General features: G+C 36.6%; 1 protein-coding gene across 4 annotated transcripts in view; it reads left to right on the top strand.

Moving 5' to 3' along the window:
* Positions 1-13455, top strand: part of LOC150103495 (putative nuclear transport factor 2) — a 150685-nt gene that overhangs the window by 98347 nt on the left and 38883 nt on the right. For all 4 annotated transcript variants that reach the window (XM_090397982.1, XM_090397983.1, XM_090397981.1 and 1 more), the window contains exon 3: positions 11087-11185. In XM_090397982.1, the coding sequence (XP_090254108.1) occupies positions 11087-11185 (99 nt within the window). The remainder of the gene's footprint in view (positions 1-11086; positions 11186-13455) is intronic.

The raw sequence follows: 13455 nt of genomic DNA, 5'->3' as shown, positions 1-13455 counted from the left end.
CTGAAATGGGTGGGATTGAATAACAGACTAGTGAGTTTGATAAATGACTGCCCATCAGATAGGTATCAGCAAGTTGTGTATGGGATCTAACAGATAAGCTTAGGCGTTGATGGTTATTCATGACTTATTTTTCATGGTATTAACAACACCACAAACACTTTTATCAACAAAGATGTTTTATTAATGCTAATATTTCGCTGATTTTCAACTCAGCATCATCAGAGCACAACACACATGTAAACGCGACAGTGAGTGAGTGAAACAATATAATTGCAAAAGACAAACGATCTAAAGTCCTATTTTTGGCACCCTCTAACGAAAAAAAAAAAAAAACAGCAGTTATCCAGGAGTTTTTCTTAGGATAACCGTATCCCAAATTTTTGGCAAATTAATGCAGCCATATTTGTTAAGGTTGGGAGAATTCTTCAAAGCCATTGCTGACTCAAAAAATAATCTTTCAGATCTATAACGACTCCTAAATAGCACATTCATTTTCCTCCATATAATCCTGTGTGAAGGAGTGTCCAAAGCGTGGTCTGCCAGTCCCAACTTGCCATAGTAATAGTAGCAAATGTATCTTTCATGTTCTTCCAGGCATATGTTCATTGATCTTCCTGTTTGCCCATAATAGGCCAAGTCACAGTCACATGGAACTTCATACACTCCAGGGTGTGCTAAAGGGTGAAGTTTATCCTTTGGCGAGCAGATCAGAGTTGCCAGCTTGACATGAGGTTTGAAGGTGGTGCGAAGGCCATGTTTCAATAATACTTTGGCTATCTTTTCCGATGTACCTCTGATATAGGGAATAGAAATGGTCATGTTGTATTCTTGTGTATTAGGGGAGGGCAGAGTAATGGGCCTATGTAGTATTTTATCTATTTTGTAGGGATTGTAGCCGTTGGCTAAGAACGTGTGGCACAGGTACTGGAGTTCAGTGGTCCAAGCTGTATCGTTAGAACAAATTTCTCTGGCTCTGTGTGTAAGTGTTTTTAAAATGCTGTACTGTTGGACTGGATGATGATGTGATTGTTTATGTAGGTATCTTCCTGTGTGTGTAGGCTTTCTGTAAATAGAAAAAGATAGTGATCCATCTGAAAGGTGAGTGACTAATGTGTCAAGAAATGGTAAACAGTTATTTGATTCTTTTTCTACTGTGAAGTGAATTTTGGGGTGTTGGCTGTTTAGGTAGGTGACAAAAGCATCCAAAGTGTCTTGTCCATGGGGCTAGATGGCAAACACATCATCTACATAGCGCAACCACACTTGTGGCTTGTATGTAGCTGTGGTAAGAACTTTGTTTTCAAAGTGTTCCATGTAAAAATTTGCTAACGGGGGAGAGAGGGGGGGACCCATAGCAGTACCATAGCTGCTGTTTTGCCCTTTCTATCGCACCATTCAACAACGCGATCTCACTCAATGCATCTATCTCATCTTTTTTATTCTCTGAGAAACCATTAATACTATCATTCACACTTTCTACATTCACACTCTCACAATTCTCATGTACAACCTTGCCATTTCTTGTCATATCCCTGTTTTCTTCATTCTGAAGTTTGACAAAAATATCACACTCATAATCCGAAATACACTTCAATTCCTCATTCTCCCTACATTTTCTACACACATTCAATCCTTTATTATCATCTAACCACACTCCGACTGCACTCCGCAAAGCGTACATTTCACAGCTAGTACACTGACTCATTTCTTTTATACTACTGTTCTTTGATAACGATGGCGAACCATCATTACTGGCCGCCATTTTCCTTCGTACAGGTGCCATAATTATTGCAATGTGTTTTATCAAATAATAAGTTATACACACCAAAAACAAAACTCAACCCTATTGAATGAGTTTAAAGTACAGTTTGATGGGGTTTGTGTGTAATAACATTTGCCTTGTGTAGTGAATCTTTTGTGGCTTTATGGAGGTCTAATGTTAATAATAATGTCATGATCAGCTTAGATATTGTATGTTGTTTACTAATATTCCTTTATCAGATACTGTTGAATTGCTTCAAGAAGAATTTCCTTCATATGTTGTTAAACTTTTGATTTTGTTATACATTCTCGTTATTTCTGCTTTAAAAATAAATATATCAACAAATCGAAGGAACAGCTGTATTCAGTCCTATTTCTCCTACCATTGTCAACTTTTGAAGTTGACAATGGTAGGAGAAATAGGACTGAATTTGCTTCAACTTCTGAGTTGAAGCAATTTTTTTTAAAAATTATATGCACTTCATCACAGAATCCAGTTTACCTTAGAAAAAGAAATAAATAATGAAATAGCCTTTTTTAGATCTTCTAATTCTTCGTCAACTAGATGGAAGCTTACAATTTTCAGTTGTTTGAAAGAATCATACAGCTGTTATATCCATGCTGAATTTTGTCACTATCCTAGTCAAAAGGATGGAACTATTAAGACTTTATTACAATTCACCATTTTATCAAATGGTTTAAGGATTCTTTCATTCAAAAAACTTAAGAGTTATGGCATTTTTGTCTCTTCCAAAAAGCAGAAATAGACTGGAGTAACAATTGTTATGTGGTACAATAAATGGAGAAAGTATGAAAGTGCAAAAAAAATGGAAATAAAGAGAAATTATTATATGTAGACTTGATGATAAGAGGTATACTAAATGATAAAATGACAAAAATGTTACCCAGGTCAAAGATTACGGATATTAGTGAAGCTGTTAGTTTGCAGAAGGGAGAAGTGAAAGCGAAGATTGTTTTGCCAAGAACAAATGATTTCAAAGGGGAGAAATATGCAGCAAGAGAGGATATGAAAGCATTGTTGATAGAAGCCAAAATGAAGAGTAAGGAAGTAAAAATTATGAGTTTTCTGACTTGGTATGGCAGAAATGAGAAGGGCCATGATTGCTAAAGAGTCAATATGAGATTGTGCAGGATGAACAGTGTGAAGTTTATGGATGTATGGGGTGAATTTGATGGAAGAAAGGACTTATATATATGCCTATGGATTACATTTGAATTTGATGTTTGTAGAAAGGATTTAGAGAGTTTGGACATGCAAAACTAGGAAAACAAGATATTAAGGTGGGGAGGATGCAATCAAGCATGGGTCTGGGCCACCCATGGGATGAATGAATGAATGTGAGTACAGAAATGATTATGCAATGCTTGTGATTTCACAAGTTTCAGATTCAATTGGATTGGTAATCATTACACAAGAGTAACTGTGGATCCAAGGGGATATTGAAATGCATGTACATGAATGCCAGAACTATCAGATATAAGAAAGAGGAGTTTTTGGCATTGGTCAGCTCAATTTAGCCAAAATTTATAGGCATCAGTGCAATCTGATTAATAGAAAAAGATAGTTATAGAGATAGACTATAAAAGGTATGCAACCAACATCAGAATTACTAAAGGACTTTATCCATTTCTATCATTAAAGCCACTCAGGACTTGCTGACCATGCTTTGGACACCCACCATAGAATATGCTGGAAGAAAGCCACTCTACTCCATCACGGCAAATATAAATAAAAAAGACTTTTTCCTTGAATCTGATTCTGCCTTAAAAAACTACCCTAACCTGAACAAATTTTGTTGCATGTAACTGTCCCAAATTTGGGAAGCTCTCATTCCTCTGCACACTTCAGCACAATTTAAGTCCACTAGAGGACACTATTCAGGACTTGAGGCCTACTCTCAATTGATATGCTTCATCTTCATTACTTAGTGTAGTGCCTTCATGCACATATCTTATTATATTTTGTTCCCTGACGATGGCAATTTGACTTTGTCAAAATATTGAAATTATTAATTACATTTTAGTTAATATATCAGTCTGTGTTTTAATTTCAAAAATACAGCTATGAATATTCAACATAGAAAGAAGCCTTACTAAAAGATTTATAAAGCTATGATTCACTTGCATCTTGACTACTGTGCACAGATTTTGTTACCAGGGTTACTTGGGGATCTGGAGGTGGTAAAGAGGATTCAAAGACGAGTGACAAAGCTGGTGAGCAGAATGCTCCTTATGAAGATAGGTTGAGGATGTGTGGGTTACAAAGTTTATTTGATAGTCGAAGAAGATAGAACATGATAGAAATTCATAAGACACTAAAGAGGTTTTATAAAATGAATGTAAAGGAAATTTTTCGATATATTATTATTATTATTATTAAAACAAGACCTCATGGAGTCAAAGACTCATCCAGGAGGTCCTTTTATCTTACACACACATCTCATCATACCTTCAAACTACTTGCAGACACCACGCTCTCAGGCAGGGCATTCCAATCACTCACAACTCTGCACGAAAAAAACCTGCCTCTCACTCCCTTACTCACACCCTCCTTATACAGTTTCCAGGGATGACCTCTGGTTCTCCCCTGATCTCCCACTATTCTCTGTAGAACTTCTCCACCATTGATCCTATAACAACCCCTTACCAACTTGTAGGTCTCTATCATATCTCCCCTCTTCCTTCTCTCCACGAGACTCTGCAAATTACATCTTTTCAATCTTTCCTCATACTCAACATTCCAGAGGTCAGAAACTACTTTAGTCATTCGCCTTTGGACCCTTTCCAACATCTCTTCATCCTTCTGAAAACCCGGTGACCAAATCTGGGGCACAATAGTCCAAGTGTGGCCTAATCAAAGCCTTATACATTGGAACAAGTATCTCCCTACTTCTACATGTCAGTGTCCTCCGCATCATTCCCAGAAGTCTTTGTGTTGTCTTCACAATTTTGGCGATGTGTCCCCTAAATTTTAGATCCTTATCCACTATCACCCCCAGATCTCTTATTTCCTCTACTTCCAACAATATATTCTCACCAAGCATAAATTCTGCATCCCATCTTTGTTTTCCAAATTTTAAAACCTTACATTTTGCAACATTGAACTCACATCCCCATTTGCTTGCCCAATCACTCAATTTATTCAAGTCTTCTTGCAAGGCCACAACATCTTCACTACTCTTTATGGTTCGTCCCAACTTTGCATCATCTGCAAACAACTGAATATCTCCATCCAAATCTTCACCAATATCATTAATATATAAGTTAAATAGTAATGGCCCTAAAACAGACCCCTGAGGCACTCCACTAGTGACTTTCCTTTTCTTGGATATTGCACCCCCATACACAACTTGTTGATACCTATCAGATAGCCAGTCTCCAATCCAATGCACTAATCTAATATCCAACCCCATCTGCTCTAGTTTGACTGTCAACTTATCGTGAGGTACTCTATCAAAAGCTTTTGTGAAATCCAAGTATGTTACTGTGTATCCTTCTCCTCTGTCCAAGGAAGCAGTCACTTTATTGTAATAAGTAAGTAGAAATATAAGAAATAATCAGAGAAGTAAAGGTAATCTGTGGAAGTTGTGTAGGAGTGTTAGTAATCATCATCATCATCATCATCAAATTCCTGCCATGTACCCTCAAGGGGTGTACAGGATTATGACAGTACTACATGAAAAAATTACATCATTACTAACTCCCTATCTACCATTTTCCTCAAAATCAGTCTGTTACTTGTCAAGACTCCAACATTATCAGATCTTATATTTCTATCATCTAAGGCACTTTGTACTGTATCAATCCACCTATATCTTGGTCTTCCTCTGGGTCGTTTTCCCGCCAACCTGGCAGAGAACACTTGTTTTGCTAATCTTTCCTCTCCCATTCTATTTAAGTGACCATACCATCTGAGATTAGCTCTGCTAATGCATTCCTGGATGCTGACAATGTCAAGTTCTTTCCTAATATCCTCATTTTTAATATGATATTGCCATTGATGCCATCTGTTCACGCCTCTAATCTTTCTCAGGACTCTCATATCTGCGGTCTCTAGTCTCTGGTCAAGTGTTTTACTTCTGACCCAGCTCTCAGATCCATAAGTTAAAATTGGTTTGAACACAGTCTTGTATACAGCTAATTTAGTGTTCCGACTAATTTCTTTCTTATTCCATATGAATTTATTCAATTGACTTCCCACGATACCAGCTTTGCTGATTCTGTTGTCTATTTCTATATTTAGTTTACCATCTTCAGTAAAAATTGTGCCTAAGTAGCTGAACTGTTTTACTTGTTCCACAGGTTCTCCATTCACAACACAGTTGACATTTTCAATGATTCTGCCTATTTTCATTGTCTTTGTCTTTTTATTGCTGACCTTCATACCATATCTATTACAACAGCTATTCAATTTAGTCAGAGAATCTTGCAGACTTGTAGCGGATTTATTTAGAAGTATAACATCATCCGCATAAAGCAAAGAGCTGACATTAACATCTCCAATTTTGATATCAGGTTTAATACCACATTCCTTCATAATGTGATCCATATAGATAATGAATAACAGAGGGGACAATGTACATCCTTGTCTCACACCAGATTTAACATTAAACCATCTTCCTGTACTTCCTTCAATTCTAACTGCTGACTCACAACTCAAATAAAGACTAAGTATTGCTTGATATAATGTCCCATTGACACCATATAGCTGCAGCGTATTGAATAGCTTCTCTCTTGGCACTTTGTCATATGCCTTTTCCAAATCGACAAAACTTAAATACAGATCTTTGTTATATTCCCATGCTTTCTCGACTATTTGTCGTAAAGTGAAGATCTGATCCTGACAGCCTCTATTTGGCCTGAATCCAGCTTGTTCTTCACCAAGCTTTTCTTCCACAATTCTTCTCAACCGTTTCTCAAGTATACTTGCATAGATCTTGCCAGGAACACTCAGTAGGGAAATACCTCTGTAATTCTCACATTCAGTTTTATTTCCCTTTTTATATATGGGTACTATGAGAGCTCTACTCCAATCATCGGGAATTCGTCCCTCTGTCCAGGCTTTCTGAACTATGCAGTGCAGCCACTGTAAGACTCTTATACCACCATACTTCAGCATTTTTGGTCGAATATCATCTACTCCTGCTGCCTTTCCACATTTCAAGCCTTTGATGGCTTTTTCTACTTCAAGTATGGATATGTATTCCTGACTGCATGCCTGGTCAGTGTTTTTTATCAGTGTGCTGTCATCACTGCTTGTTTCATTTAGCAGTTTTTCAAAGTAATTACTCCATACTTCAAGGATATCTTTTTCTCCTGTTTTCATTTCACCTTTATCATCTCTAATTCCTTTTACAGCACTCTTTCCTCCATTCCTAAGCTTCTTCAACAACCTCCAGAATATTTTGCCACCTTCTTGATATTTATTTTCTATATTCTTGCCAAAGTCCTCCCATGACTTTTGTTTAGCTAGTTTTACACACTGTTTAGCTTTCTTACATTTGTCTCTGTATTCTGTAAGAGTAAAAGCTGACTTATTTGCCAGGAACTTTTGATATGCTTTCTTCTTTTCCTTCACTGCCTCTTTAACTTCCTGTGTCCACCAGGGAGTTCTGATTTTTTTATCTTTGCACACAACCTCACCGCATGCCTCTCTGGCAGAATCAATCAATGTTTCCTTCAGAGTCTGCCACTGAATCTCCAAGGTTTGATTCCTGTTCTCAAACTCTTTCATTTTCTTTTCAATAATATTTCTGTATTTTAGTCTACAGTTCACATCTGAGAGCTGCTCAACTTTTATTCGCTTTAAAACTTTCTTACATGTTATTCTTTTCAATATGAAATTCAATTTTATCCTGCTCAAGACTAAATAGTGATCACTTCCAATTTCAAATCCTCTGTACACTCTGGTGTCCTGCACCAGGGAGAAAACATCACTATCAACAATAACATAGTCAATGAGACTTTTCTTATTCCTAGCCTCTTCTCTCCATGTGAATTTGTGCAGATTTTTATGTTGGAACATGGTGTTAGTAATAACCAGTCCATGTCCTGAGCAGAAATCCAACAGATATTTGCCATTATTATTAGCTTTGCTCTTTTCTCCAAATTTTCCCAAAATATTTTTGTATGTCTCACAGTCATTTCCTACTCTGCTATTTAGATCTCCAACAAGGACCAACTTTTCCTTTTTCATTGTGTCAGTTGCTTTTTCTAAAGCCTCAAAAAATTCCTCCACTTCTACCTTAGTAGAACCTTCTGTGGGACCATAGGCACAAATAAGTCTCATTGTCCAGTTCCCCATTCTCATATTTGCCCACATTACTCTACTTGAGACTGACTGCCATTCAAGAAGATTAGCCTCGTATTTTGTGTTGAATACTATGGCTACTCCTTCTTTTCCTTGATTGTCATTGCCTGAATATAACATTTTGTATTTATTGCTCAGAAAGATCTCACCAGTTTTGGTCTTTTTTGTTTCAGTCACCCCTATTATGTCGATCTGGTACTTATCTAATTCCTCAGCTAGCTCCATTTCTTTGCCATTCAGGCTTCTTACGTTGATAGTACCGATCTTTAACTCTGGTGATATTGAGTTGGGGTTTGTTTTCAGATTTGTTCCAGTAGCTGACTTTTCGCTGTTCGCCCTGGTTCCCTGGCGAAAACAACGGGGGCCTTGTTTAACCGGGCAACACCCCAGCCGGCATGAAATTTTGTCATGTTGTACCATCATTTTTTATTTTGGTTTAACCAATAAGAATACAATTTGGTCGGCTAAATCCCAAATTGCCAGCCCATCCTCGTTTGTTTAGTATCCAAGTAGATACCCAACAGGGTGCACCACGAGAAGGTGAGGATTGGACATTAGGTCAGAAGCCCTGGTCGGTTCTCCGCATTCCTTTAAAGGCTATGTGGAGGTCTCCTCTCAGTTATACAGCTTTGACCCTTAAGCACCCCGAGTGTTAGTAAGAGTATGCAAATTTTTAAGAGTATGAAAGAATTAGTCATGATTGCCTTGACAGTAAATGAGTTTAAGGAGAGGTATGATAGGTTTTGTGTGTGTGCAAACATTAGTGTGGGTCTCCCACAGTGACTCACCCGACTCCATGTAGATGCCATATTATAATAAGATGAGAGATCTGGGAGTGGTGGTAGAATTAGATTTTACAATGAGTTTGATAGATTGCCACATGATAATTTAATAGTTAAACTAGAACAGATGAAGTTGGATATTAGATTAGTGCATACATAACTTACTGATAGATGTCAGTAAGTTGTGTATGAGGGAGCAATATCCTAGAAGAGGAAAGTCACTGCTGGTGTGCCTCAGGAGTCTGTTTTAGGGCCATTGCTGTTTAGCCTGTGTGTTAATGATATTGGGTAAGATTTGAATGGGGATAATCAGTTGTTTTTAGATGATGTAAAGTTGGAGATAACTGTGAGAAGTAAAGCAGATGTTGTGATCTTACAAGTGAACTTGAAGAGACTGAGTGATTCAGCACAGAAGTGGAATTGACAGTTGAATGTCGCTAAAGTTTTAAATTTTGAAAAACAAAGTAAACAGAATAAATAGAAGCAGGAAATAAGAGATCTGGTTGTGATAGTGGATAGCGATCTAAAATTTAGAGAATTGTGAGGATATCACAATGAATTCTGGCAATGATGCAGAGGACACTGACTTCTAGAATTAGGGAGATTCTAGTTGCATTATATAAGGCCTTGATTAAGCCACATATGGACTACTGTGTACTGATTTGGTTACCTGGTTTTCAAAAGGTTTAAGAGGTACAGGAATGGGTCCAGAGGAGATTGGCTAAAGTGGTTTCTGGTTTCTGGAATGTTGAGTATGAAGAAAGATTGAGAAGATGCATTATACAGAATCTGTTGGATAGGAGAGGAAAGGTGATATGGTAGAGACATATAAGTTTGTAAAGGGTTCTTATCAGATTAATGTTGAAGAGGTTTTTCATAGGTGGGAGAAATAAGGTCATCACTGGAAGCTGTGTAAGAAGAGTGTGAGCAAAAGTGTGAGAAACAAGTTTTTTGTATCAAGAGTGGTGAATGATTGGAATTCCTGAGAGTGTAATGTCTGCAGAGAATATGAATGAATATCTTTAAAACATATGATGAATTGTATGTGTATGACAGGGAGGTTTGGGATAATAATAGTGTGCTATCATTATTCTTCTAACTATTATTACTCTTTCCAGATTTCACTCAGCTCTTCATTTATTATGCATCCTCTCATCTTCCAAATCTTTACACCCATATGAAGCTATCTGTGTTACCTTCCACCCTGGCCAATCCCTTTGAATCTACATACATGTGATATCCTCACAATTCTCTAAATTTTAGATCGCTATCCACTATCACAGCCAGATCTCTTATTTCCTGGCTTCTATTTACTCTGCTTACTTTGTTTTTCAAAATTTAAAACTTTATGTGGCATTCAACTGTCAATCCCACTTCTGTGCCAAATCACTCAGTCTCTTCAAGTTCACTTGTAAGGTCACAACATTTGCCGGCCTGGTTGGTCGAGTGGGTAGTGTGTCCGCTTTCCAGCCAAAAGTCTGCGTGTTCGAATCCCACACTGGGCATGCATGTTTGTGATTGTCTGTGAAAATGCTAGTGGTGGTGGTCGGCGGTAGATGGCGTTGGTATAGATGATGAAGGCAGTTGCGATTGGTGGAGATGGAGAGATGTAGAGTGGGTGCCCTCCCTCAATGAGTCTTCGGACTCCATGGAGGTGTTAAGTAATAAAAAGTAGTATACAAACATCACACTCCTCATAACTCCATTCATTCTTCTCTCACTGACACAATCTTCACTCTTTCCTATCCCAACTGCTTCTTGTTCTCATGCTTTCATCTCCTTAACTCAATCTTCAAGATGCGTTTTTCTTAGCACTTTTGTTTTTCCTCTCAATGCATCCTCCTTTCACCAAACATTCACCCATGCAATCAAGGCTATCTGTCAGAACCTCTTCCTAAACCATAATATCACATGTTATTAAGTAATGTGCAAAACATCATATATTAAAGTTGCTTAATTTTCATTTCATATGTTATAAAGAATATTCTTATTTGTGAGTTCATAAGAGACCTTATTCTGAATATGTCTATAGTTATGTAGCTGAGCTATATGATTATCATTATTCAAGCAACCCACGTTAGCTGGCTTCTCTAAACACACATTGCGGAATAACCATACAGAGTGTTGTAAGAAGTGTTTTTTGTTTTTATTTGGTAATTTGTATTTTACTAAAAACCTTCAGTGATTTAATTTAATTTTTTTTGTCTTACAGAACTTATCATTCAATGTGATCATCCACCATGTGACATCAATAGATTGCCAGCCTATGTACGATGGTGGGATATTCATATCTGTTCTTGGGCAGCAAAGGGTAAAAATCTTACATGTTTTAAATATTTAATTCCAATTTAGAATAGTGAAATTTTTGCCATATTTAATAGAATTTTAGGATTTTTAAGTTTGATTTTATCCGTTATTTAACAAGTGCACTGAAATATCTTTGAACATTATTATTATTCAGGTCCTCCATGGAGTTACATAGTTCATTGCAGAAAACCTATCTTAGACAACACAAAGTCTATCATACCATTCCTTAAACTCATTCATTATTCGCAGTTTCACCACCCTCTCATGCAGTGCCTTCCACAGTCCATCCATCCTCCATACAAAAGCTACTTCTCACCCTCTTATTTGCAACTTCCAGGAATGGCCCCTTGTTCTACCACAGGAAGATCATTCCAGTGTCATTTCTAGCTCCTTCTTAACAGTTAAATTGTCTCAGTCATCATCTCTTCTTATTCTGTCCACCAAACTGTGTAATCTGCATGCCCATATTCTATCCTCATAACTGACCTTTTACAGTTCTGATATCATATTTTGATTCTCCTCTGTACCTGCCCCAAAGTTAATTTATCTGCTTCAAAACCTGCTGGCCAGATCTCAGTGCAGTAATCCAGATGTAGTCTTTTCAGGGCTTTATGTAATGGGGATCAGAACTTTGTTATCTCTACTAGTCAGTATCTTTTTAAGTATTGCAGTGATCCTCTGGATTACCTTCAACATCTTTGTGATATCGTCAATTTTCTACTGATCATTACTCCAGATTTCTTGCTTCCTCCACTTCATCAATAGTCTTGATAGCACAAAAGAACAATGGAATATTGTATCATTTCATTGGCAAAGACCTGAGTTTGTTCTTGTCATGATGAGAGAAATTTTTATATGGACTTTTTTCAACTTTGCTCATCAGTTGTAATTATTGGAGAAAACAGTACAGGGAAGACTCTTCTGAAGAGCAGAGTGTAGGAAATGAAGGAGGAGTATGAGAAGTTAATCTTCCCTATATTGTTTTCTCAAATAATTACAACTCTCATCTCATCAAGCACATCAATAAATTCCTTTCTTATTTCTCACCATTTGCTCCCACATGATATTCACTCACATAGTCAAAGGTCTTGGGACTACCTCTCATGTGTCGGGCTGACATTTAAAAAATAACAATAATAATAATGAATGCAAGTTAACTGATCTCATAGATTAGAGACATGGTTTTTACGTGGCATATCAAATGGAGAGAACACTTGAAATCTATTACTTCATTTTACTTTTTAAGAAGAGAAATATTATAATATATTGTATCTGTTGAAGGAAATGTTTCTAGAACTGTCTTTGCACATTATCAAAAATTGTGGAGACAACTACCATGTTAGAGCAAAACTTTAGTTTAATATAAACCAAAATGAATACTCAACGTTTCGACCTTCATATCAAGGTCATCATCACATATATATATACACAAAGAAACAAGCTGCACTACAATCTACATGGTTTGCTAAAGTTACTGACCAACCATTATAATAATTATTGGCCTGACCTCTGGTGAGGAAAAAAAAAACCTTTACTACATCAAAGCTAGAGTCCAATTATTATTTATTAGGTTACAAAAATTGGGCTGAAGAGCAACATGTTTATATATATATATATATATATAAACTATGCTAAGTATACATATAAATTCCAACCAACTAGTATAGAATAGTTTTCAATAAAAGCTGAAAATTGCTTCAAGTATTAAAGTATGCTGGAAACTGGGCATACTAATTTTTATGCCACCATTATTGTTGAGATTAGGGATAGTTAATCAGAATTTCACAGGCTTCTTTAAATTTTCGTTCATACCAGGTTTTTATATGATGTAAAGAGCAGGTACTTGAGAGGCCTGCTTCACCAAAATTGTTATATTTAATGTGTCTTTTGTGTTATTTTTTATGTATAGGGATTGTACATCCAGTTTCACCAATATAAGGTAAGTAGATGCAATAGATGCAATAAACTCCGGGATGTGCCGGATGGAAGGAGAGGATCCTAGAGGAATTGAATATGTTTTTTTAATTTTATAGGTGGTTTAAAAGTGGCATTAAGATTATAATGGTGTAGGATTCTATTGATTTTTTTCTGATAACCCTTTAATGTAAGGGATAGCTATCATTTTAATGTAAAGTTTTTACCGAAGTGTTATGAAGAACTTTATTAATAGTATTTTTGTTATAGCCATTATTTATAAATGTATTGCTAATAATCTTTAATTCTTGTTTAAGAGCTTGTTCATTATAGCAAATTGTTATAGCTCTGTTTTTAAGG

This window comes from Typopeltis vanoorti, chromosome 9 (assembly GCF_054136105.1).
Source record: "Typopeltis vanoorti isolate ZY-2024b chromosome 9, IOZ_Tvanoo_1.0, whole genome shotgun sequence".
NCBI classification, from domain to species: Eukaryota; Metazoa; Arthropoda; class Arachnida; order Uropygi; family Thelyphonidae; genus Typopeltis; species Typopeltis vanoorti.
Note: the sequence above shows the minus strand (reverse complement) of the source record. Positions and strands in the feature narration are given on the sequence as shown.